At 44.3% G+C, this 27500-nt stretch overlaps 1 protein-coding gene across 7 annotated transcripts in view; it reads left to right on the plus strand.

The window, feature by feature from the left end:
- Positions 1-27500, plus strand: part of pld5 (phospholipase D family, member 5) — a 42466-nt gene that overhangs the window by 6986 nt on the left and 7980 nt on the right. For 3 of the 7 annotated variants that reach the window (XM_081714709.1, XM_081714707.1, XM_081714708.1), the window contains 6 exons: positions 16050-16186; positions 21876-22053; positions 23816-23924; positions 24238-24365; positions 25330-25527; positions 26397-26533. In XM_081714709.1, the coding sequence (XP_081570835.1) occupies positions 16050-16186; positions 21876-22053; positions 23816-23924; positions 24238-24365; positions 25330-25527; positions 26397-26533 (887 nt within the window). Of the gene's footprint in view, positions 251-271; positions 686-1246; positions 2504-16049; positions 16187-16749; positions 16815-21875; positions 22054-23815; positions 23925-24237; positions 24366-25329; positions 25528-26396; positions 26534-27500 lie in introns of those variants that run through there. The other 4 variants (XM_081714711.1, XM_081714712.1, XM_081714710.1 and 1 more) reach the window with 4 other exon arrangements.

Here is a 27500-nt window from a genome sequence, read left to right on the forward strand (position 1 = left end):
AACCCCTTTAGGCTTTGGAGACAAGCGGAGACACAGGCCCATCTACCAAGCTCCCAAAAGCGGGATTTTTAGGTACAACTGCTCCCATTTTTTCCCCCCCTCTATGGAGTAATTAAAAAAGATTCCCGAGGAGAAACTCCTGGGTCCAGGATGCAGGTCCAAAAGTGCCTGTAAGCACAGTTTCCTGTTGGGGCTGTTTGGTGTGAAGATGCAGTAGCATTAGCGAAGAGGAATCTGAGAGCAAGGGAAGGTAAAGTGTTTTTATGTAAACAGCAATGAATGTATTAATCCAAAATTAATTGATTAATTGTTAATAAATTGTCCATTTGAAAAAAATAATTAATGAATTAATTAATTATAATGAATAATTAATAATTAATTAATTTCTGAGAGTCTTCGTGCCCATTGGTCATTTTTCACTCTGATGTGTGCTATGAACATCCATGCAGCTGTTTGCTAATCTTTGCCTGTATAATTGTATAACGTGTTAAGATGATAGCATTCGTGTGCATCTGCTACATGCTACATACTTCTGACTTCATGGCTAAGCTTCTGTGTCCACTGAAGTGTGTTTACTCAGCAGGTTATAAGGCTTTTTATCATGAGCGTGAGATAATCAAACTGGCACATTGGCGACAGGAGACATACCCTATCCATATCTCACATAATAGCAGTGGACCTGCAGGTGGGTGTGGTTAGGCAGTACACTTGTGTGTGTGTGTGTGTGTGTGTGTGTGTGTGTGTGTGTGTGTGTGTGTGTGTGTGTGTGTGTGTGTGTGTGTGTGTGTGTGTGTGTGTGTGTAGGATGATGCTGGGCAGTGCAGTGACTCCTAAGCTGTTTCAGCAGATGTCAGGAATGACAACATCTGTTTCATCCCAGAAACAAAAGTGCAATAATACTGTAACACATCCTCAAACCCAGGCTGGAGCTGTAAGTCTGAGGAAAGTACCACATGAAAGATAGCGAGGAAGAACAGGAGAGTACATCCATAAAAGATTCCATAAAAGATTAAAGGAATATGTTGCTTGTCCCCAGTGAAGAGCGGTGTTATTGTACTTACTATACAGCGCATTATTAAAGCGCTCCTGCTCTGCTTCCATCTGTCTCGCTCAGCTACTACAGCTTTCATTTCTCACTCCTCTCTCTCTCTCTCTCTCTCTCTCTCTCTCTCTCTCTCTCTCTCTCTCTCTCTCTCTCTCTCTCTCTCATTGTCTGTCCTTTTCTCACCCTCCCAGTCCACACTCACCGTACGTTTGTTTTACCCCTCCCTCTCTCTCTCTCTCTTTCCACTTTTCCTTCACTCCATGTCTCTCTGGGTGTCTCTCTCTCCTCCTCTCTTTCTCATTCTCTCTTTCCCGCTTGCTGGGTGTGTTGCCACGGGTACACAGTCCACTTGCTGTCGACGGGAAAGTGTTACATTGAAATTCAGTGGCTCCACTGCCCGGCCAGGCAAACAGATGCCGCCTGTCTCTTCTGACTGTGCAAACACACGAACACAAACACACACACACACACACACACACACACACACACACACACACACTGCAGACTCACAACTGAGTATGTGGAGCTTAGAGAAGAAAACCTGACATCTTATTTAGACACCCTCTCGGTTTAATTAATTGCACATATGTAGAGAGGCAGCGTTTCGCTGGGCGGTGTAAGCATCTCTCTACAAGGAGGCATGTTTTGCTTGCTCATCAGAGTACTGAGAGTGTGTTTCCTCCAAGTATAAAATCAGTGTGTTCTGATGGTTATTAATTGGCTTGCCAGGTATTTTTTTAAACCTGAAAATCTTTCACTGTAGCATCCTCAGCGGAGCTTCAGCTTTGTGTGTGTGTGTGAACACTCCCCCCTTTTCTCTGTGTGTGTGTGTGTGTGTGTGTGTGTGTGTGTGTGTGTGTGTGTCTGAGTGATACTTGTATTGTACACATGTCACAACGGGCACTGTGATGTTCCAATACCTGAAGCTTGTGTTTTGTGTGTCTCTCCTTGTAGGAGGGACTAAGTATCAACAAATCTCCAGATTGGGCAAAACGGTTTGGTGGGTGTGATTATGAATAAGGAAGTGTGGTGTCTGCGTGTGCCTCTTGCTCAATCTGTATTGTCTCTGAGGTAGAGAGAGAGAGAGGAGAGTGAGAGAGAGAGAGAGAGAGGGGAGAGAGAGAGAGAGAGAATGACAGAGGAGAGAGAGAGAGAGAGAATGACAGAGGAGAGAGAGAGAGAGAGAGAGAGTGAGAGGAGAGTGAGAGAGATAGGGGGAGAGAGAGAGAGAGAGAGAGAGAGAGAGAGAGAGTGACAGAGGAGAGAGAGAGAGAGAGAGAGAGAGTGTGAGTGTGTGTGTGTGGGGGGGGGGGGGGATCATGTCAGGATATAGTAGCTCCCTGTTGCAAAACAGTGCACTCCGCTCCTCATTTGGAGACCTTCCATTACACAGAAGGCAGCAAGCGGGAGAGGAAAAGAGGACTAATTCACCCCTGAACCCAGGACTGTACCATGAAGGTAAGCACCAGACACAGCAGGAGCACTGCCATGGAAGTCTCAGAGCTCTTTCAGCTGCGAGCAGTCCAGAGGCTCCCTGTTACAGAGGCTCAGTGCTGCTTGCTCGTTGGTTCTGTACTAGAGTAAAAAAACACAGATTGCTGGTTAGTGAAATGTGAAGGCAGTTCCTGATGACACAAACAATGTAATTTAGTTTTGCAGTTCCGAAATCGAATGCCGTATAGTAGGGAATTTGACAGTGTGCTTGTATGATGACAGATTCAGTTAGCTTTTAGTTTTTCTGCGTGAAGCCCGCTGGCAGCTCCAGAAAGATCTCTGTCTTATTTGTCCGGAGACACGTAGTGTGATAACACTTGGACGCCTTTTTTGGTTAAGACTTTGCCTGTATTACAGTGTATGTTCTGGAAGACAGTATGTTCAGTGACTGCCTCCTTAATCACAGGGTGAGAGTTGCCTGTCATTTTCTGCACTTGCGTGTCTCACTCAGCCAAAGGCATGAGAATCACCATGTCCAGCACTTTGGTGTTGTCTGTGCCGGAGTCACGGCTCAGATACCGCTGGAGGCTGGCACGTGGCATCACCCGGAGTGATTCATGGGTCCGCAGTGACGGGACCGTCTTCGCAGGCAGGAGCTGTGCCGTGTAGATCCGCTCACCCTGCCCACGTTAGCGGACCGACCCGGGAACAAACCAGGCAACTGTTCGATTCCCTCGCCAGCATGGGCAGACAGTGGAGTCCCCTGTGTGGAGGGGACGGTTATTCTCCTCCGCATCTACGGGATGCTGTAGGAATTCTATCAATACCCAACTATGGAGCATTGTTTCTCTCTCTCTCACTCTCTCTCTCTCTCTCTCCCCCTCTTTCCATCTATCCTTCTCTGCTTGTCTCTATCCCTCTCTCCCTTTCTCTCTCTCTCTCATTCACTTATGAACATGCGTGTGTGGGAAGCATGGTGAATTCCTAATGCCGCACCGCCAGCCCGACAAATACGATGGCTCCTAAGAAACTCAAGAATGTGGATTCAGTGTGGTGACACTTGATTTACTTGATTATTTTTTGCTTTTAAGTGTGTGTGTGTGTATGTGTGTATGTGTGTGTGGTAGTGTAGTTCCAGAATCCCCCCCAAGTAGTTCTACAATGCTTATCAGTTCCTTTGTTAGCACTGACTAAAACCCGTGTTACACCGTGGAGTTTTGGTTTATCCTTTCCAAACATTCTGGTGCACCATTCCCTGTCGAGGGGAAGGTGGTGATAGTGGCGCTCCATCTCTCCTCCGGTCAGTCATTGAACTAAAGTTCAGAGTCTGCCAGTGGCGCCTCTGTTGTGCACAATTACGCAGTGCAGTGCACGTATACTGTACCCTGTTCAATAAACCACCTATGCTGAGATAAAATAAATACCATTTTACTTACATATCGCTTTTTACAAAAATCGAAGTCTAGTCCCCAAATAAACAAGCCAGGAGCAAGAAGAAGCTCCCTGCATAAGCACAAAACTTTGGTAGCAACTCATCAGCTGACTCACTAATAGTGTTGTCTCGATACCAAGATTCTGACTTCACTGTGATACCAGCCTAAATATCTCAGTACTAATACTGAAATGATGCCTGTTCGATATCATTTCAGAACCTTTTTTTTGCAAAGCAGTGGAGGTGGATTCATTCTCCAGTGCAAATGTGACTGTAATCTGTCTCTCTAAAAATAAATTTTACTTTTGCTTAACTAGCTGCTTTTTGGTAGGAGTTTTAAACTGATGTTTTGAAGAAAAAGAAATCAAAGCCAGCGTGAACACGTTAATGATGCTGTGAAAAAGGACTGTTCTTCCCCTTTATTAAAAAAATGCATCACATGCCATCACACAAGCCTTCACTGAGGTAGAGCAGGAACATGAATTGTTTAAAGTTAAATAAAATAATAATTAAAATACATTTTGTCATGGTTGCTGAACTCTATAGTGGTTGAACACGTTAGAACCAACATAACCTTCTGTGGCTGCTGCTGAAATGGATGGGCATAGAGCTTCATCACCAAGAAGTGCCAGACTTAGTTCATATTTATTGTTTTTATTCTCAGTAAAACTGTATTTTAAGTGCTATAAATGTTTTCTTGTGTTTCTGTTTTTGTACTTGTAGGTGAAAATTAATTCAATACATTTAATTGTAAATATTTAGATCAGCGTCTAGATCAAGAGAAGCTGAGATGCACTGAACTCATGGAGTTTGCATTGCTCAAATCAGAATCATGTGATTAGCTCTACCACGCTTCTCTTCATAAAGTGGACTTGGTAACCAACGACTCTTGCCTGCTTCATAACGCTTTAACTAAAAAGATGGATAAACTTTCTGTATCCTTGACTGATACATTTGTTGACTGAACCCCTTCATTTCAAAGCCAAGTCCTGAGGTGTCACTGTAGTGACATGCAAGCATTTTTGTGCTGCATTGCCTTTCGGCACTGACAGTTTGAAAGTTTCGCCCTGCGAGAATATCCTGTCGGCTGTTCCTGCTGCAGCAGCTGCAGTGCATGTTGGGATCACGTCTCGAATCGCAGGGCGTGATAAACAGCAGGACTGAGCTTCTGTAGCTGTGGTTCTGCTGAATGCCAGTCAACCTCATTTATCAGACCCCATCTGATCCAGCCGCAAAAACAAAATACGAGCGTTAAAGTCTCTGGAACTACCGCAGCCTCCTGTATTTACACACATTAATTATATGAGGACGCTTTAGGCTTGGTTTATGTAACCCAGCCTGTGCACATGTTTTGGGACTCTTCATAGCATATATACACTTCATTAGCCTTCACTGTCATGGCTTCAAATTGAGTCTTGGTTGCTTGTTCCTGTTTTCAATTCCACTGCAGTCATAGAGCTGCTACAGAGACATTATTCAATTTGAATACATATTGGGCACCGTGGGAATAATCAGCATTTTCCGCATGCAGTCCGTCTTTCCCTTTAGTTCCAGACACCCTAGGATAATGAGCCATGCTCATGGCTATTTAGAAGCTTATATTGTAGATTAAATGGATCTGATGTTGGGTACCACTTACTCCGATACTGAATCGGGGTGTTGCAGGGATGAAGTAACACCTAGCAGAAGCAGCTAGGGGAGTCTATTTAACCATGTGGACACAAATATTTTGATTGTTCAGCTTTATTTCTTTGTACATTGACTGACGATATGCGTACTTTTAATTGTTTCTGGCCACCTGTGTTGGTAACACTAACTAGTGTCCCAACAGCAAAATACATAGTGTATCCAAACCTTAACTGTTACCGCTCATAGACGATGTTTAAAGTGAACAGTATCTGCTTCTCAGATGGAACCTTTTTATTGACGTGGCTATGGACAGAGCAGGTAGACAGCTGCATTATTGACACAGATTTGAAATGAGCAGATTGGAAGCAATCAGCTGAACTGTAATTTACCCGCTTCTGCCAAGTCGCGAAGCTTACAGAACAGTTCCCTTGAGGGGTGGGGGGATGGGACTTTTTACTGTGTTACTGTGTTTGTCTTCCTGTGATATCTGCTGAAAAGGCTTTAATTAGTCCTTGAATCAGTCTGGTCATTTATTGATGTAGCCAAGGTGAACAGACCCCATCAGAAAGAGCCCATGCTTCTGTTTCTAGTTGTCTAATACATCAAGAAAGATGAACTCTCTAGTTTGTGTTTGAGAGAGACACAGTGAGGGCGATGTGATACTTCTCAGGTCACCCAGAAAGGGCACAGGCAGGAAGAGGCGGGGCTTCGCAAAAGTGTGCACGTAAGCACTGCTCCCTCCTGTGTTTGTTGACAGCTGACACTAGTGCGAGTGCAGGGTTGCACCTCCTGTAGACCGTGATTGAGCGGGTGACTTAGAAAATCGAAAGGATTAAATTTGGATCTTTCTTTCGAGCCCTGTGCAGTGACCTGGTTGGCGGTTTCTTCTGTTCCTGCTGTTTGCGGTGCAGGAGAAAGGTGGAGACGGGGTGGGAGCAGGAGGATGGAGGTGGAGGTGCTGCCCTCGCCACACAGCGGAGTTCGTCCGGAGCCCTGGCTCTTGTGTCCTTTAATGGAGCTCGAATTGACTTATTGATCAGAAGGGACCAGCCCGGATTCTGTAATGTGCTCCAAGACTTATGGGGTGGGTGTGCTTGTGGACATGAATGCGTGCGTGTGTGTGTGTGTGTGTGTGTGTGTGTGTGTGTGTGTGTGTGTGTGTGTGTGTGTGTGTGTGTGTGTGTGTGTGTGCGCACATGTGTGTTAGTCCAAGTGCCTGATTGCTTGGGGAAAGGAGGACTCCTTAAGAATCTGAGCAGAAGGGGCAGGGGATAAGTGTTTGGTATGTGTTTGGTATGTGGGTGCATGTGTGTGCATGTCCAGGATGGCCTTGAGTGAATGTTCAGTTTTATAGTGTCTATTTTATCTGAGTTCTAGTAGCTCGCAAAACTGTACATGAATATTCTTCCAGGTGGGCCTGTTCAGACGTCCAGCCTGGTTAAACCTGCCGTGTGTCTGAGATAAACCTTCATGCAGATATCGGATTGGAATTGGAGCTCCCTTCAAAAGGGAGTCATTTATGGCTTTTTTACGGTCTCTGAGATGATGACTTAGACACTCTGTCTCCCCGGTCGAAGCGGAGCAGAGGTGACCTTTTGTTTTGAAGACGCGCTATTGCAAAGGCCAAGGTAAAGGTCGTCATCAATGTCCAGTCAAACGCTCCTGTATGCTGGTGATTTACATCCAGCAGGGAGCTGCTGGATATCGTGACCCGTAGAGAAATTTTATTCAATATTGCACAAACCAGCCAGATTGACATTTTCAAGAAGACCTGCTGGGAATTCTATCATAACTTTATTATCATTTCTTACCAAAATGCATAGGTCTTAGGAAAGTGTTCTGAGCATGAAGACCCTGTGACAATATAGCAGCGCTGAAATCGATTATGCACGTATGATGCTGATTTCATCACGTGTAAAGACTAACGAGGGCTTAACGACCTCTCAGGTTTCTTCTCGGAATGTTCGGCGGTTTCCCACACGCCGGTGTGCGGAGGGTTGAGGACGCAGTATCAGGCAGCCGGTATCTCCTGCTGGCACTGAATACATTAAAGTCAGCCTTGGCTCCTTCATGCCAGGAAACTCTTACACTATATGCTGGAGTCTGCTCTCACGGGCAGGACGGGCAGCATTTCATCTGTAACGTGTTTGTACTGGTGCTGTAAAATACAAATCTGATTCAGGGCCATGGCCGCCGCTCTCGAGATAAGGACGAGGCACGCGAGATCATGAAGGAGTGATGAACGGCTCCGGAGACCTTCCGGCAGGCCGGATGAGGGGCAAAGAGAGAGCTGAGGGAGTGGAGGAAATGGGATTGAGTGCAGTTGATGGACCGTGCCTTTCCCGTTAAGTGAAGGACCATCCAGGGAAGTCTCCAAGTTGTGCAGGGCACTCCAGCTCCAATCCTCAGGAGCCACGGGAAGAGTAACTGACTCACATAACCAAGCCTCTGCAGGGCTCCAGGATTAGCCTGTAAAATGGGTTAGATTTAGTAAACAAGGGTTTCTCAATTTCATGCAAGAAAGAAAAACAGTGTTTAACACCTCCTGTTTTTCCAGGGGTATCATATAAACATTGAAGGCGTTATGCTGTTTTTTGGGTTTTTTTTTAGTCGAGTCGGGCAACCCACCTTTAATTGTATTTTCCAAATCATTAAGAAAAATTCAGTCATGTATGAAAAGTTGTTGCCACTTCAATTAATTAATTAATTAATTTTTACATCCCTTTGTAAATCGGACTGGATTTATATCACAAAAGCTCCATGTGTGATCTTTCAGCATGTGGCTCCAAGCGTGTTTTGGAACACAAGGCCCGTGGTTTCGCCCCGGTGCTAGTGTAGCCCTCTGCGCCTGACAACCCCATCGCAGTCCAGCGGGGAAATGCCAGCCTGTTACATTAACAGAGAAGCGCAGCACTGCTGTACCGGCTGCTGGGTGTTCTTTGGTTCCGGGACATTCATCACGTCTGACGCGGAGCTGTAAAAAAAAAAAATACATTGGACGATCAGCGAACGCCCAGACCTACGCTGTTTGAAGTGTGTCTCCACCTAAGAGGCTCCGTAGACTAACCTGTCGTTTACCATTTACAGTTTTAAACACAAGCATCAATTTCAGAGGGACCGTGTGGTATCTGAAAGTGCTGAATTTTATCAAATGCTATAGGAATCACTACGAAATATGCAGTTATTGATGTAAAGACAGTGCTCAGGGACGTGAAGAGTGATATGATAGGTTCTTTTTGGTTTATATGTTTTAGAACAGAGGAGTCAAATCAGTCCTGGAGGGCTGGATTTTTGTGCTCTAAACCAGTTATTAGTTAAATGCTAATGTGATGTGTGTTAGCAGAGAAACTGAGCATATGGGATCAGAGGCAGAAACCCCTGTGTTAGAAATTATAGTTAGCAAGCAGTATAAACAAAAGTCCGGCTATGCTGGCTCTCGATACAGTGTTTGTGTTTGTGGTATACGACAAATGAGAGAACTGATTGGGTGTGTGTGTGTGAGAGAGAGAGAGAATCCAAACACCAGAGATAGCCTATCAGCCAACTGCTCAGGGAAAAAACTGTTCAGCAAAGACTCACTTGGCTGAGCACACTGAAGAGGAGAGCAGCTGTATGTCCTGCCTCGGTGTGCTGACTGCTCCAGACTGCCTCGGTGTGCTGACTGCTCCAGACTGCCTCGGTGTGCTGACGGCCCCAAACTGCCTCGGTGTGCTGACTGCTCCAGACTGCCTTGGTGTGCTGGTTGCCTCACACTGCCTCGGTGCGCTGATGGTCCGACTGCCTCGGTGTGCCGGTTGCCTCACACTGCCTCGGTGCGCTGATGGTCCGACTGCCTCGGTGTGCCGGTTGCCTCACACTGCCTCGGTGTGCTGATGGTCCCAGACTTCCTCGGTGTGCCGGTTGCCTCACACTGCCTCGGTGTGCTGATGGTCCCAGACTTCCTCGGTGTGCCGGTTGCCTCACACTGCCTCGGTGTGCTGATGGTCCCAGACTTCCTCGGTGTGCCGGTTGCCTCACACTGCCTTGGTGCGCTGATGGTTCTAGACTGCCTCGGTGTGCCGGTTGCCTCACACTGCCTCGGTGTGCTGACTGCTCCAGACTGCCTTGGTGTGCTGGTTGCCTCACACTGCCTCGGTGCGCTGATGGTCCCAGACTGCCTCGGTGTGCCGGTTGCCTCACACTGCCTCGGTGCGCTGATGGTCCCAGACTGCCTCGGTGTGCCGGTTGCCTCACACTGCCTCGGTGCGCTGATGGTCCCAGACTGCCTCGGTGTGCCGGTTGCCTCACACTGCCTCGGTGCGCTGATGGTCCCAGATTTCCTTGTATGCTGGCAGCACCAGAGAGCCTGTGAGCTTGAACTCACAGTATCAAAGAATCCACTCTGAATGGGAGATGGGAAGGTATTGCTGAATAAGTCTGATTTGAACAGAATCCTCCTGCTCTTAAAAAAAACAAGGCCAACTCTTTGGAACACCGTGTGAAGGCCATTTGTTTTACTACAGTTTTTAAAAAGGCAGTGTCAAAACCTGTGTGCCTTTTTAAAGTACTTTAGACAATCACCTGAAAACTAAAACACCCCACTATTATAAAGCTCTGACCTTGTCCTGAGGCTATATGCTCGTTCATTATTCAGGGTGTGTGGAACAGCAGAAAATCTAAAGCAAGCTTACGAGACCAAGCCTGTGTCAAAATCCTAAGAAGTATCTCAAGGTTCAGCAAGATTCAGAAATTGTATCACACAGTAAAAAAGAATCCAACACGCATTTCTGTTATCTCATGTTTTACACACATTTTGTGTGGTATTATACTTGGAGGTATTTCTGTGAAACCAACTAAAATATGGTGAGTAAACATAAACGCTGACACAAAAAGCATCTCAGGATTTGTTTTAGGCCTGGAGACATTAGTTTAGTGAACTGTCACATTACTGTAACATTGATTACCCAAATCTTAGTCACAGCTGCCTGTGGGAAAACTAATCTGTGCTGTGTTAACACAGCTGCCACGTGGAGAAGCGTAAGGGCCCAGTCTCGAGCACCGATGGTGACGAAACTTAACACTGTTTTGTTTTATTACCGGACTATCTCTAAGATGGGAGGTATTTGGCATTCGCTGTCTTCTTTTTTGTGGTTAAAACCTTGTTCGCCTGTTGTTTGCAAATGCTGTGTGGATACAGGGAAGATATTCACATAAAGATATTATGGGAGAATAAAATAGATACTGCTATGCGCATAAGTGCGCATTATGGTATCATTAAACACCGTATGCATATACCATAAAGTGTGGTGTACAGTTTGTATATGAGTCATAGCACCCAGCATCCAAGCAAGATACGTGTGACAGGTCAGGGAAAATTAAACGGGTTTTATACAAAGTAAAGCAACAAGCTGCAACACAGTGGTAAAAGGAACAGACGAGATGACCGTGAGGAAGAGCAGCACTGATGTGAGGAACCTGTGTGCTTAAATAAGGAACAGGTGAGCATGATTAGTAGACTGGCACTATGCGTGGGTGTGTACAGGCGTGGGTGTGTCCCTCCTGCTGGATGGCCGGCCCACCGTGACGATATGATGTATTAAATTATTTTTTACCCCTTTCCCTGTTTTCTTCTTCCAGTGTTGTAAATCATTACTAAAATCCTTAAAGGAGGATTATTTGTACTTAACAATGCCTCCTGAGTTCAGCATAGTAAAACTCATCCAATTTCTACATTTCTAATTTCCCTGATTATTAAAGTGGTGTCTTAACTTAAACGATACAAAAGATTATTGAAAACGGGCCACTCTATAAACGGAGCTGTGAACAGTGGTTTATCTCCTTGTGGTCCTTGCAGTATTGTAAAGATCCCTGGGAAGAGCCCTCCCCCACGTATCCTCATTCTCCCTTCCTAGTGCAGCCTCTTCCTGTCCCTTCCTCGGCTGTGTCTTACCCACCAGACGGCTGAGACCTGCGGTAATTGCGCTCGTCAGAGCCCTTAATTCTCCTTCGAGTGCCTGGCTTTTCTTTGCCAGTGTGTTTAAGAGGCCCTGGGCTCCTGCGTCAGGTCCCTCATTATTTAATCTAGGTTATTCACTGGCACACGAACACGTGTCTTTATCGTCCAGGTGGGGCTGAGTGCTAAAAAGCGGATGCTCCATGCAGAGGATAATAAAGGCAATGAGCACCGACTGCCCCCGCCCCATCCCATCGCAGTCGGTGCTCATTGCCTTTATTTTGGGGCCCATTAAGTCCACACTGGAAGCTGGGCTGTATGGAAACAACCCCAGAAGACTCTCCGGCGGCGTCACGCCGAGGTGTTTGCCAAGGTGCGGAAGTGAGCAGTGAACTGCTGAACTGTCTTGTAAACAGCAGATGTGGACTCGAGGGCTGGCCGTCGCCTCGTAAAATGAGGTCAGAGGGCATGACGCCGGTGATTGATTTAGCACAGTTTGGCTGCAGCTCAAACTGCCAGTGCAGCGCGGCCTGTTGGGATGACGTTTGGCTCCAGGCTTTCCCCCCTGTCCACGCTGGAATCTAGCCCCACCATGAGCAAATGCCACTTCTACCCCTTTGACTCCTCATCATATGCCACGACCGTGTCGGAAATGACGCCTCTCTGGGACAAGTTGGAGTTCGAGCTGAGACAACAGCGCTAATAGTCATTTTTGCCCTGCGAGATATTTCTCAATGTTAGTTTTAAAGCTGCATTGAGATTTCAAGACGAGCGAAGAGCGAGCGAAGCCTCGCCGTTCACCGGAGATGTCTGAGATGATGGATGCTGTCTTATGACCATTCTTTCTTGCGAATAATACATGTGATCTAGTTGCTGCTCCACTTATATAATTCATTACTTGCTGTGCTCAGTGTACTGTGCCAAAAGTTGAGTTAATGTTACTGTGGTTCTCCATTTCCACAAATGGCAGCTGCTTGTCAAAAGACATTGATATTGTTTCACGTACTATATGCTTTCAAGATCTGTTTTGTTCGCCTTCTGTAGCAGTTATATGTTAATACATAGAAACTCACTCGCTGTAGAAAAGCAATCGATAAATAAAACCTAGCCATCACTCCAAACTCACTCCAAACTTTTGACACAATGAAAATGACATCTCCTCCCTTATTTATCACACCACATTTTCCCCATATATAATTATACCTGATTGTAAATATTGAACCCTGTTGCAACGTGTAAGGTCTGGATTCTAAAGCAAAGAAGCAGCCCTCCAAAGCAGCCATAACCTCTTGGTATGTTCATACGTGGTGTAGTGATACTTCTGTGCAGCAACGCCTAGTGCAAAAGCAGCAGGTGACAGAGGAACCGACAAGATTGAAAAACAGAAAAAAAAAAAATGTAAATGACACATGCTTCTGTAGAGAATTAATGTAACGTGAGAGTACAGGTCAGAGGGCTCAGTCAGGACTGAGAACCCACATGCAGAAAGGTGTTCACAACCTTAATATAGAAGGAACTATTACAGGACCACTCAGGGGTTTGATGGGGTGTTCCCATCCCTTCACAATGTGCCTGTTTGTCCACAACATGGGTGCTGAAATCTGAGTAGCTCATGGGTGGCCCCTATCCATGGTGCTGAATAGCCACCTATGCCTTTAACCCATCTAGAATTTCTTATACTGCAGGGTTTTACAGGATGTGAGCTTAAAATACTCATGCCACACAAAAACGTTGGCTTTGCAAACAGATACCTTGTTGAGTGTGTTCAGGAATTCTGCAGCTGTGATAAGTCTACAAGCAAAGCAGTCCAGGCTATGTGGGGGTTTCAGTCCAGGCTATGTGGGGGTTTCAGTCCAGACTACCTGGCGGTTTCAGTGCAGGGGGTTTTATTTCAGGTCATGTGGGCCATCAGGGTGAAAACTCTGGTATGGGAGGCTTCACTGCCCAGCAGAGATGGTCACAGCACTACATTAATACCTTCAATGATAATTTCCTTCTCTGGATGTCAGTCCTCACATCGATTTACTTGCAGAAGTGGCTTCCTTGGCCCCACTTCAGAGAAGAGTATCCCGTTCAATAACTTTAGCTATAGACTCTGCTGGACTTCAGACTGTTCAGCATGATAGAATCAGGCTTTGTCTATAGTTTTGGGAGTATTGATTCTGGACAGGTGCCCTGTATGCTGCTGGCATCTCCCTGGGCTGGAGATGTCCGTCTCTGGGGCTCTGTTCAATTCAAAATAAATGACCTGCAAAGATGGAGTTATACCTGCTTACTCTAATGGCATTGGTTCAATGTTGAAAGCAATCTTAAATAATTAAGAGCATCGATTTGTTTATGCGGAAGTTTCGTGTATACAGTTTTCTTTCTCATTAGTTATTTTGCGTTTTTTGCCACACCACCTAGTGGATTGGTCATTTTTGCTGCCTGACTGTCTGAATCAATGACTAGACTTTTCAGTCTTGCTAACATTAGCAAGCAAGTAGTGAGTGATGCCTGGTACCATTGGTGACCTACTTTGGTGACCTATACCTACATTTGTTTGCAAACTAGCTCACCTACACATCATTTGAGAGCTATTGCAGAAATGTCCTTGCTTGAAATATTGCTGTTTTGATTGTGGCCCTGTTTATCCCAACTACTGTGTTTCTTACATGCATGAATGTGTATTCTGTAATAAGTTGTAATAATAACTCATGTTATTTACCAATAGTTGCAAAAATTTCATAAAATTGTGTTGTTTCATGTGGATGTGTAGCCTTGTCTGAAGTATTATTGTACCTCTCCAAGTGATATAAAAGGTTAAGAGGAAGTAACTGGTCTTAGATACGTGTGTATATATTGGCCGTATTTATCTTAAACAGGAGATAATAAATCACTTATGAGTGAACGCTAGGTATTTAGTCACATTTCAGACTATCTTATGTCAATTACCCTTCTTTGTCTTCGTTTTTATCTTAAATACTGAACAAAGAACGCATGCAATGTTCCTTACCACATCCAAACCCTGTTGGTTGCCTTACCAGTATTCCAAACGTAAAGCAACCATGCCATTGTTGTTTTACGATTTCAAATCAGTTATTTATTTCTGAATTTCTACTCTAACAAAATGTACTATATTTGTAAAATTCTCTCATTTAAACAGTCAACACTGAGGCAAAGCCTTGTGTTCTTTATTAAACAGCACATAAAATGATGCATAAACCATAATAACTGGCACATTTTCTGCCATAATGTGGGTTTCCAAACAGGCCACTGCACTGCAAATCTATCATGGGTCTCAGGGACGTAGAATCTGAAGGTTATAGCTGTTGAATCCTGCATGAGTGACGCCGTGCTGTTGTAATGCGATTAATGTTTGTTGTGCAAAATGCTGTGCACGTACTGGTGGTCCAGCAACGCTAGGCTTGCCTGGTCTTGTTTATTTAACAATAAACATATTCATCTAGCAATTGGGTAGATGGAAATTCCATTTTCAATGAGCATGAGTACAGTGAGTTATTATACTGCGAGTTGGAATCAAATAATACATTATGTTACCCCTCATGAAATGTCCTGAGCAAAATAGCCATGATTAAAATATATGGGGTGTAACGTTGCTGCTGGCCCGAGTGCCGCAGAGCGTGGGACAGGACGCAAAGACTCCCTTGACAATGTGTAACATTTAATGACATAAAACAAACACAACAAGGGTGGCGCTCACACATAACACTGACGGAAAACATGACTGTGCACTTAACGTTAAACACGGAACACCGATACATTAATAGACGATTACACAAAACAACGTTACGGCTATGATACTCAGGACTGACACAGACGTAGCGACAATGACCAACAAAGGAGCACACACGGCCCGGGGCTTAAATAGACATGAGACGTTAACATTAAACCCTATACACGCGGTTACAACACAAACACAGTACACGTGGATCCCTCTGCATGCGGCGGGCCGTACCACGGGACTTATGGGGGAGGATCTGATCATTCGTTTTTCAATTTTAGAGCCGGGTGCTTACACCGTAAACGTAAATCTACATTTCCACTTATATCTACCTGCTTCGCACACCACGCTGCGGTCTCAGTCTGGGGACGCAGGGGGACGTTTCTCTGCCACCCTCTGGCCCATGTGGCGCTTGTTTATTCACGATGGTGCCATGGTGAATCAGCCTCCTGTAGTTTTTATTAACGTTACATTATTGATGTCTCATTGAACGGAAAGAGAGAAGCCGATCAAAATGGCCGTAGGCGTGCCGCAGCTTTATGGTGCAGTGGGGCTCTGTGTTACTGGTCCCAGCCGATTCCCCAGTGGATCTGAAGAGAGAAACCCTGACCAAGCAATAAACCAAGATGGCAATAAATACCACATTGACACGCCCCTAGGTTACTTGATTCACAAGGGGGAAATGACTGGTTTGTATTTGAGCCTATGGAATTCCTTTCCGCACCTTTTTGTCTGTCGCACACAAGGACCTGCTTGAAATCTCTGAACTGTGCTATAAATATAGAGTAGGTCACTCATACAATGCACAAAAATAACTATGAATATGCGTGTGTTCTCTCTCTGTTTTTTACAGTCTCAGCAGAAATGCATTGTGGTCTTTGCTCTGGTTTGCTGCTTTGGTGTTCTGGTGGCCCTTATATTCTCCGCAGTGGATGTGTTGGGAGAAGACGAGGGCGGCATCACCGAAGAGAACTGTAGCAAAAACTGCAGGTAAGCACGTTAGCAATGCTACATCCATGTCACGACAGGCAGGGACTGGCATGGACTTCTCTTTTGCCATAAGAATGAGATCTGTTGAATATTTAATTATCTTGTGCAGTCATATTCTCTGATATCTGTATATCTGTGGCCTTAAGGCTTGTGCTAACTGGCTTTCTTGTAGCACTTATCTTCTGACAGTGGCGGTACCAAGGTCTCAAAGTGTTTCACGCTTTTCCAGTGCACACACACACACACACACACAAACAACCTGGTTCTTCTTCATCTTAATCAGTGCCCTCATAAATCTGGTGTTTTGCTGTGTTTAATTTCATCTGTCAGTAACTGTAAGGTGCTGCCTAATACCTGTATGTCTTCATTATAACATAAAAATAACCAAGCACTTGTCTTGCATGTAATTGTTGCATGTGACAATCCCTCTGTGCCACGTCGAGACGCTGAAAGAGTTAATTCTCTATATTATCAGAAGTGCTTTCAAAGTGAGAACTAAAATTTGCAAACAGCGTGATCCATGTTGTTATGTCGTCTGTCCACAACTTCTGTTTCCGGACTAGGAAATGCCCACCTCCAGATATGTAGCCTTCCAGCTCTCAAACCAGTGGAAATGCGGCCCATTCTGGTAAGGCTGATCAGATACTAAGAACCAACGCTGGCTCCAGCATGAAAAAATGATGGAAAAGTGACGTAGATGACTTTCACTGCCTGTGTCTCTGTGGTAGTTTGTGCTCTTTCCATCCTTTGGCTACACTTCTGAAATGTTTAGCACTGAGCTGTAAAAGGTTTTTTTAATGTCAAATACTGATTGCCGTTTCAACTAAAATTAAATCGGTGAGGTGTAAAACCAGAGAAGCGAAGAAAGAGACAGGAAATAGTGACCCACAGGAGATGTTCAGGCGTGCTCAAACTCAAACATCTGATAGCTAGCATCCCAAATGTCTGTTAGTATAAACTGTGCTACATTGAATATGGCTCTAAATGCAGTTGTGCCTGTCCATCTGAAGACTGAAGTGGCTGTCAAGGGCTGATGGGTAGCGAGACCTCTCGAGTGAGGCGTCCTGCCCTCTCGTCCAGTGCATTCAGCTCATGTAGCCTGTTACCAAGCTCATTTTCCAGACTCTGAAATCTTCCCCTCCCACAGCAGAGCACACTGACCTCCATCTCTGCCTGACAAGTGTCAAAGATGTTTTTTAGAACTCCAGAGTCGAAATTTATTGCGTTTTACTCAGGCATCCCCAATCCCCACTAAATGTGTGGCCATGCGCTGTCGCTGGAGCTTATTCATGGGGAGGGAGTCATGCGGATGTTTCGCAGGAATATTCCTGCAGGAGAATGGCCCAGATGTTCAGCAGCACCTGTCTGGGTGATTATGGCTATCTTCCCCTTTGGATTTGGTGGGGAGACTGATTTTATCGCGCTGCTCAAATTAAAAATGGGGAAACAGATGACTGCACATTCATGAGACTGTTGATGTTTTTGGTTTTTTTTCATTTATATAGAAGCTGTGTCAGAGAAATTGAAAGTGTCAGGGAGATTGTTTTTAATGTAACAGTTCACTAATGTAGACATCAGATGAAAAGGAAAGACAGAGGTCCGGTATTCCATGTTCTGTATTCAGTATTCCGGATTCTGCTTTCGGTATTCTGTGTTCTGCATTCACTATTCGCTATACCCACATCGTGTTTTGTAAGCTAAAGATCTTTGCCTGAAATTGCATTAGGAGGAAAATCAAAACAGTTTCTGCTATGCCGTTATTTTACATTGCATTGCCTCATTACACCAGATGCTACTAAAAGCATGTTGAGCACTGCTGAAAGTATTTCTCTTTAGGAACGTCTCATGACCATGACAAAAGCCAGTGTGGCCACAGATACATGAATAAATCAAATGATGGTTTCTAGTGTCAAAACACAATTCAGTTTTTTCAGCTAATACCTAAAATCAGCACACTCGTATCTGCAGTATGGATAGTCTGCCGTTTTTTGCTGACTACAACAAAGTTTCTTGAGAGTTCTTGAATAAACTTTATAGAGTATGTACGTTTGCTTACATTTTGGGGACAAAGGGGTCAGGACTCAGCTCCTATCACGATATTCAGTGATTTAGTGGACTGATTCACTGGAAGCTGACGTTTGGGATTATGTAAATGGATTCCATTTAGGGTTATAACAAAGGTTATAACACCCCCCCCCCCCCATTACACACAATTATCAATACATTCTATAATGTCATCAGGTTTTTTTCTTCCTGTCACTTAAAATATGCTGTTTTTGTGACGTTCCTAGTTATGTTGAATTTTTTAGAACTTGTATGCTGATTCTGATGTTTACCTATTTAACTAAGACACACTATAGTTCTTTGACATGATCTGAGTAAAGATATTCTGTGTTGCTTGGGTTTGGATATCCTTAGTGGGGGAAATATTGATTCAGGGCTTTTTAATGTGGAGCATGTAACTGAATATTGAACACTATTAAGGTTATTTGAAACGATATGCTGGTCTTGTCCATCAGTCAGGTAGCTAAAAAGACTGCTTTCTTCACACACATGTAATTGTATTCAGGGAATTCTGAGGCACTAATTGGTTGATGAGGAAAAAATCCATTTGACAAATTAGGTTTGCACTCCATTTGACATTCTGTTCATTGCATCATAATTCAGTGAACCATGTTAGTGCTTGTTTTGCTCCCCTCTCTCACTCATTCTCTCACCCTCTCTCTCTCACTATCTCACTCACTCTCTCTCACTCACTCTCTCTCACTCACTCTCTCTCTCTCACTCTCTCTCTCTCACTCACTCTCTCTCACTCATTCTCTCACCCTCTCTCTCACTATCTCACTCACTCTCTCTCACTCACTCTCTCTCTCTCTCTCACTCATTCTCTCTCACCCTCTCTCTCACCCTCTCTCTCTCACTATCTTACTCACTCACTCTCTCTCACTCACTCTCTCTCACTCACTCTCTCTCACTCATTCTCTCTCACCCTCTCTCTCACTATCTCACTCTCCTTCTCTCTCACTCTCTCTTACTCTCTCTCTCACCCTCTCTCTCACTCTCACTCACTCTCTCACTCACTCTCTCACTCACTCTCTCTCTCTTACTCTCTCTCTCACCCTCTCTCTCTCACCCTCTCTCTCTCTCACTATCTCTCTCTCTCACACTCGCTCTCTCACTCACTCTCTCTCTCTCATTCACTCTCTCTCACCTCTCTCACCTCTCTCACTCTCATTCTCTGAGTGTGTGTATGTGTGTATGTGTCTTTTACTGTCTGCACCGATTAGCTAGCATCTATCCTTACCATATGTGAAAAACATCCAGCCCCTAAAAGAATTTGTTGTGTGTCAAATAGCCCATACCCATATCATATCTATACACCATAAATACTTAAGGTCTTATTTCATGTAATTATATGAGGGCTATAGGATCGAGTCAAAAGGGATGTGTGTAATAGAACACAGAAGAAACACCTCCACCCTTCACCATCCCCAAGCTCCAAGTGAATCTCCCCTGCAACTACTGTCCAATACAAACAATGTTTGCTGTATTGGTACATATATATTCTGTTAATTTCAGTTACCTCACAGGTAATCGATAAAGGGAAATAATATGGACTATGTCCATGGCGTTTTCATGTTTTCATTTGATAAACATTGTATTAATTTACTTTTTTACTTTTTCTCACATTCAAGATGATGTTGTTTGTCATTATTTTGCTGATGTAAGCGGGGGGGGGGGGGGCGAATTCCTGGTGCCCCAGATTTATTAGAAGCAGATGAGATTTGCTTTTTGTTATTGTTGTTATTGTTATTGAACATCCTCTGCTCACATATGAGGCTTACAGTGCCTTGGATAAGCATCTAATCCACTTAAAACCCATCAGGTTTTCCTGGATTACAAATGGCACTTTTATTGTATAAAACTGACCTTCAAAAAGAATACATTTTTAAAACGACATTGGTTTCATGCAAAAAATCTCTCCTGTATCCATGTTAGTATTCAGTTCCTGTGCCATGGAAGCTTCAGGTTTACACAGATTCCACAGTTACTAGAATAACAAGGACACAACTGTCTTAAAACTGGCCTCTACCTGTGAATCATTAAAATATTCACCTTTTCTGGATAAAAAAACTTCTTAGTTCAAGTACCCATGAAATTGGATGGACTTGAAGGAAACCACAGTAAAGGAAAACCTGAGAGCATTTCGAGGACATGAGAATCTAAAGCCATTGACGTGCACAACATAAGAAAAGGCTACAAAATATCCAAGTGTTTGCATATCCCAGCGAGCACTGTAGGATGGATTGTGAGGAAATGGAAGCCGAATCACACCCCCCTTAAGACACGGCCCAGACAAAGCCGTCCCTTAACGCTAAGAGCCAGAGGCAGAACGGAACTAGTGAGGGAAGCCGCAGAGAGGCCAAGCATTTTGGGGTTTTAGCCAAAAGCATCAAAATATGGATGAAAAGTACGTAAGGTTTTGTTGTCCGAGGAGAGACAGTTCAACATGCCGTGTGAGGTGCAATGCTAACACTGCCCACTTAGCAGGAAACTCCATGCCAACAGTGAAGTGTGGGGGCGGCACAGTCATGCTGGGGGGGAAAGCTTTTCCTCATTAGGCCCTGGGTACCTTGTTAAAACCAAAAGACAGATACAGGCTGCAAAATACAGGGAGATTTTGCAAGACAACCTGCTTCACTCTGTTGAAGCTTCACCACCATGCAGTGCGCCATGCAGTGCTTACAACAGTGATCCCAAACACAAAGCTAAAGCAACATGGGAGTGGTGGAATAACAAAAAAGGTGAATGCCTAGTCCAGATCTCAGTCCAGTGGCCTAGTCCGTAGCTCAGTCCAATGGCCTAGACCGGATCTCAGTCCAGTGGCCTAGTCCGGATTTCAGTCCAATGACCTGGTCCAGACCTCAGCCTAATCAAGAATCTTTGGCACTGTTTGAATATTTCAGCCCACAAGCATCAACCATTCAGCCCTAACAACCTGGTTTAAATCTGACAGAAATAAAGGGTGAAAATCATTCCTAAAGCTAACAAAGCTGTTAGCAGCATACCCCAACGGATTTAAAGTGCTTACTGCAGACAAAGGTTGTTCTACGAAGTACTAGTCTGAAGGACTTGATTTCCTGTGCAAACAGAATTTTTGAGTTTTTATTTTCATTTAAACATCTCCTTACCAATGATGGATTTTCACTTTGAAAATTTAAAAGCGTAATGTTTTGCAATAACAATGCCGGTTGTCATTTGTAAGTGACATTTGCAAATCCGGTAACTTTAAAGGGGGTTTATCACTTTTGCATGGTACTCTCTGTGCATTATCCGTTGACCAGTGTGGGATAATTTTCTGGCATAATCTGGTCTTATTTTTGGATACTTCACTGGTGAATGTTGTAGTGGTTAGTTAGGGCACAGGGAGCAGTTCAGAAGTGTAGCAGGAAAATGAAAAATAAGATGTAAAAATGCATCAGTTAGCGACACTACCATTTGGTCCAGCATTAAGATTAATCGCTGTCTTGCTGAACTTCTCAACATATCATGTCTGAACGGCAGTGTGTTCAAAACCACTTTTCTCAAGTTGTCCATGAAAGTGCGCCGCTTCCTGAAACATATGGTAGGGGTGTATTAGAAAGTTTACTACAATTTGACACTATTACTATTTCCTTCACAAATACAGGGTAGTGCTTGTGGAGAATATTCCAGAAGACATCTCCATTTCTCCCGAGGGTACGATGCCGCTTGCCACGGGTCTGCACAACCTCCTAGACCTCGCCCAGAAATCGGTTGAGATCGTGTCACCGTGGTGGGCTCTGAATGCTACAGAGCAGGAGTCTCACTTTCCTCATGCCAAGCAGGTAACCATGCCATCCAGTTCATGAGCTAAAGGACTGGCCTTTTCTGCCTGGTGTGGCCTCTGTGACCTGACTTCTGAAATCCTGAAATATACTGTCTATTTCAGTAAATTAAGTCCTTTATGAAACCAGCCGCGCAGGCGGATAGAGGACAATCACGTGGCTTTGCTTGCTGTTGTTGTTTTCCTCAATCTAAATCTTCTTCTTTGTTCTGTTTTTCTTCTTTCTTCTGTTTTCACCCCTAAACCCTGCTAATGTCCTGTGCCATTAAAGACGTCACATTTCCTTCCAAGCAAAGAGCTCAGCTGCGGAACTTCGGTGTAAACGCAGCCTGACGTTGAGCAGATCTGCTCCGCGCGCATGCTACGGGGGAGCGCTCCCGCTCTGCTGGAGCACACGCTTCATTAGAGCCAACGGAGATGCGCTGCCTCCGACAGCTTCCTCTCCGGCGCTTTGGCAGGATGGAGATTTGCACTCTGGGCTGCTGGTGCTTGCACAGATCTAATCGCCTGAGCTGGGCGCATTTGTTTCCTGCACATCTCTAGCTGGGAAATCTCATTTTTTTTCTCCCAACGGGAAACCGGGTGAGATCAGATCAACAGCCAGCTGATCCAAATTTTGGACTGTGTACAATCAATGGCTCATTAGAGACCACCTGCAGAGTAGCAATCATGTTTTGCTGCACAGCCCATAGGAATTGTTAAGAATTTGTTGTGGTGGGCTCTAATAACACACCAGAAATGTGGTCTGAAAAGCAATAACATGCTCATAAACCCAGCTGAACCAATCCCCACATGCAGCGCTTAGTGTGCATACTATACAAAAACAACCATCCCGAGCTCCATTATAAGCCCCAAGCTCAGACAGATGGTACTTTCTAAGCAGAGTTGAAAGCTTAATTGACTCACGAATGCTTTTCTCGAGTCGTCATTTTCTAAACTCTGAATACATTTCGATCTTCTTCCCTAAAGAAGATTCTTAAGCAAACAAACAAACAAACAAAAAAAGCTGGCTGAGCGTAAGTGCTCGTTTCCAGTTTAATGGATTGATGCATGTACACTGGTGGTAAATTGTGACTATTTAAGAAGCTCTTTGGGAAACTCTGTCCAGAGGCTTTTTTTTTTCTCTTTTGCTGTCCACTTTGCAAATCAAACAGATATGAAGAAAGTGAATGCTTAATTTGTTGTGGCCCAGTTAAGTTTGTCCTTGGAAACCTGGAAGACTATGAATATCCCAGACTGGATGGAAAAAGAGACTGTCAATCTGTCAGTCTGAAAAATTGCAGTTCATGGGGATTGGTTTTCTATTTTATTCAAATATTTATTCGATTTCTAAGAATTTAACAAAGATCTGTGCTCTAGATCCTCCCTGCTCATTGCTCTCGTGTGGCTGTAGCTCATGTACTGTGGGACGTAAGCCGTAAAAGAGACTCTCTCCATAAAAGAGACTTCATTTCTGTACAAGGGTTCATGGTTTTCTCCTCAGGACCATTCACTGATGTCATTTCCATCACTTTGCTTAGATCTTTCAGAAACAGGGAATGAAGTCTTAGCTCTAACATCAAAAACTTCCATACAATTTTCCCAGAGCCTATTTTGCATAAGGAGGCTCTCTCCCAGAATCCCTCTTTCCCCCTGTCTCTCCAACAGACAAAGAACTAATAATTGCCGTATCTATAAAGGGTGGTCTTATGCCATCCAGCCCGTGAAACCAGAATTGGGCATGCCTTTGGTTTGTGCTCCTTCACAGCGCCTCTCGTCCACAGGGCCAGCTGTTACTCCAGAGGCTGATGGGCCTTAAGACGGAGAATGTTCACCTGAAGGTCGCCAGCGGGATTACACCGTCTGAAGAACTCGCTCTTCTCTCTCACTGTGGTTAGTGCAGCGCCTTACTGAGGATGAGGGCAAAACAGAGCTACAGTATGGTCGCGTTCAGCCGTAGTGAAGGGAAAAAGGAAAAGAAAAGAAGCTAGAAGCTCCTCTTCTAGAACTCGGGGCTCAAATATCATTTGTATGAGGTGTGCTGTCTAGCGATAGAACAATCGCTAAGATTTTTAGAATTATGCGTTTATTTCTTGGTTCCACGACTGATGGAACCTAAGCCTTTCTAGCTCAATACTTAGCAATAATTGTCCATGTCTCCTCTGCTGTGTGGAGTATCTCATGAGCTTTTGCCACCCCTGTGCAGGTGCAGAAGTGCATTATTTGAACATGACTGCCCTCACCAGAGGCCGGCTTCATTCCTCCTTCTGGGTGGTAGACAGGAAACACATGTACATCGGCAGTGCTGGAATGGACTGGAGATCTCTGTCTACGGTAATGCAAAACACCTTTATGTTCACCTAATTGTGGTTTTGATGCATGTTTTGATATGCTCTCTGTCAGGTTTCATGTATGTAGGAGTATTTCCCAACTCACGAGGTTACTACTTCACAGCAGTTAATTTCTAGACTAGCACTGAATGTGCGTTTCAGTCATGCCGATGGCGCATGCAAACGTAGCAGGAGTAGATGTGTGCAGGCTGCTGGAGTACTGTTCTTGCCTGTCCTTGAGAGAGACATGGAGAACTCTTTCAGAGGGCTTTGTCATTGGAAAAGCCGTGAGTGCCCTCAGTCTGGGCCTCATGCCAGAAGAGGCTGGATGGAACCTGTGGCGAGAACGCTGGTCCTTTCACCTTCTGATCACTTAAGCACCAGTGAAGTCATAGTGTGGGCGGAGTCTATCTGCCCCGCAGGTCCGTGTGAGTCCGTGTGAGCACCGGGTCGAGCAGCTCCAGATATGTGATGCCGGTTGCAAATTCACATGGGGCATGTTTTCTTAGCCAGTCAGTGGACCATTTCAGATTCAGTTTCTGTACGAGCGTGCATGCACGAGGACGTGCAGGTGTGTATGCATGTGTCCGTGTGCGCTGCGCGTGCGTGCGTGTCCATGTGAATGCGCTTTCTGTATGATTTTTTAATGCTTTATTCACTTCAAGGATTAACTATAGAAACCTCTACATTCTTAAAATGACCTGAAACCTGCAGTGTGTCTCACTATTACAATGTCTGTGCTGATTCCTGCACTTCCTCCTCTCGTATTGCTGATGGCCATTTGCCCCATTATTCTCCATCGTAACAAATGAAGCCTCCCCCTCATTCCTGTCTCACTTTACTGTCCATTGCTTTTATACCTCTGTGCACCCTGGGAATGTGTCACATTAGTGAACGTGGTCCTGCTTCTCAAGTGCCCATAAAGCATAGTTGACGTTTGTTTACTTTAACCCCTTGCTGTCCGACAGCTGAAGGAGCTGGGAGTCATTATTTATGAGTGCAGCTGCCTCGTGCTGGACCTCCACAGGATTTTCAGTCTCTACTGGCAGCTCCAGTACAGGGACTTTGTGCCGTCCATCTGGTCAAAGCGGCTGTATGCGATCTTCAACAAGGAAGAGCCACTGGAGCTTCTCCTGAATGGCACCAGTGCCAAGGCCTATGTCTCTGTGAGTGGAAATGTCACTTTTTACAAATCTGAGATGATGAATGGATGCTACTGGATATCAGCACACTCTGTACGCTCTGTCTCTCTCTCTCTGTCTCTCTCTCTCTCTCTCTCTCTCTCTCTGTCTCTCTCTCTCTCTCTCTCTCTCTCTCTCTCTGTCTCTCTCTCTCTCTCTCTGTCTCTCTCTCTCTATTGGAAGTACTTTGAAGCTTTAACAAGCGAAGCCAATTTATATTCAAAATAGGAAATGTTTAAATCATAACTTTCACCTGAAAAGTGACTCAATAAAGATAATAACAATAATGTTTTGCTTATTTTGCTCCCTTAAAGAAAGGAACATTTGAGGTAATCCACAACATGCCAACTTGCTCCAAAGGCAGGATTGCCCATAACAAGAAAGCTGCTGGCCTTGGTTACAGATCTTATTCATCTGTGATCGATGACTTTCTCAGAACTACGGGAAAGTGCCGCAGGTCATGCTTTCACCGAGAGCTCGAGAGTTGTAATCAATCAAAGTTCTTCCTGTGTCCAGAGCCATTGCCCTTATGATGGAGTGCTCTTCTAAAAAGATCCTGAAATCCTCTCCCAAAGTTCACAGGAAAAAAAATATAAATACATTTTTTGTGCCTCAATTTTGGTGGCTTTTCAGCCACTTGTATGTTTTTATTAATCTGCAAACAACTCTGTGCCAAGGCACATTTGGTACAGATGACTAGAAGTCAGGGGAGACCTGGTTTCCTGTTAGCAAAGATTATGTAATCTGAAAAAAAAAAAACAGTTATATGTAATCATTTTCACTAAGTAGGTTTATACACACACACACACACACACAAATGGCCAGTTTAATTGTTTGATTGTTTTCGGCATCAGACTTCGCCCGACCTCTTCTGCCCCAAAGATCGGACCAGAGACATCGAGGCCATTTTCCACCTCATACAGGAGGCGCGGAAGTTTATCTACATCTCCATGAGCGACTACCTGCCTCTCCTCAGCAACAGTGCACACACGTGAGTCTGAGCATCCTGTCTTCCTTGTGCAAACTGTTCACATGGGCCTCAACTCAGTCACTAGGGTCTGAAATAATATTCTGGGAAACCAGTGAACAGCATAGAAACATTTTTTTAAATGTGCTTAGGACGTGGGCAACATGGAAAATATACCTAATATTTTATTTAACAAGAAAGGCTAATCCTATATGCTGGATGTCAAAAAAATGTTCTTATGTGATGTGTAGAGATGTGTGAAAAAAATTACTTTTGGAAAAACTTACGTACTTCCTAAATGACACTATGAATAAATTCTAAAAATATTTTCTAAATGTCTTCTAAATGTAATACAGCCAACAATGCATTCTTGTTTAAGCCCGGTGTGTGTGTGTGTGTCTGTGTGTGTGTGTCTGTGTGTGTGTGTCTGTGTGTGTGTGTACTGTGTGTGTGTGTGTGTGTGTGTGTGTGTGTGTGTGTGTGTGTGTATATATATATATATACACACACACACAGAAAAAAAAATAAAATAAATATATATATATATATATATATGTATAATATTATCCTCCCCACACCCTGAACAAGACCCAATGAGATCTTGCACCAAGATCAATACTAGAGCTGCTGACCTGAGATTGAAAATCATGGCTAAAATGGACAGACTACCAATGACCAAGTGACATCTGAAAGGATGCTGAAGATGTGAATGGAGCACTAAAGACAATCCCTACTGTGATCATCACTGAAAGCATCAAGGAGATGTATAATTCATGGATATAGAGGTTGGAGGCTAAGATAAAGGTCACACAAAGAGAAGTCAGCGAGCTATCATGAATGCTGAAAGGTACCTGAGAACAGAGGGGATCGTACTACCCGAAGGTATCAGATGTTGAGGACAGCTACAAATACCTTAGAATCCCACAGGCAAATGGGAAACATGAAGAGGCCACAAGGTAAACAGCTACAGACAAATACCTACAAACATCTA

Source organism: Electrophorus electricus, chromosome 5, assembly GCF_041902795.1.
Source record: "Electrophorus electricus isolate QZ-2024a chromosome 5, ASM4190279v1, whole genome shotgun sequence".
Classification (NCBI taxonomy): Eukaryota; Metazoa; Chordata; class Actinopteri; order Gymnotiformes; family Gymnotidae; genus Electrophorus; species Electrophorus electricus.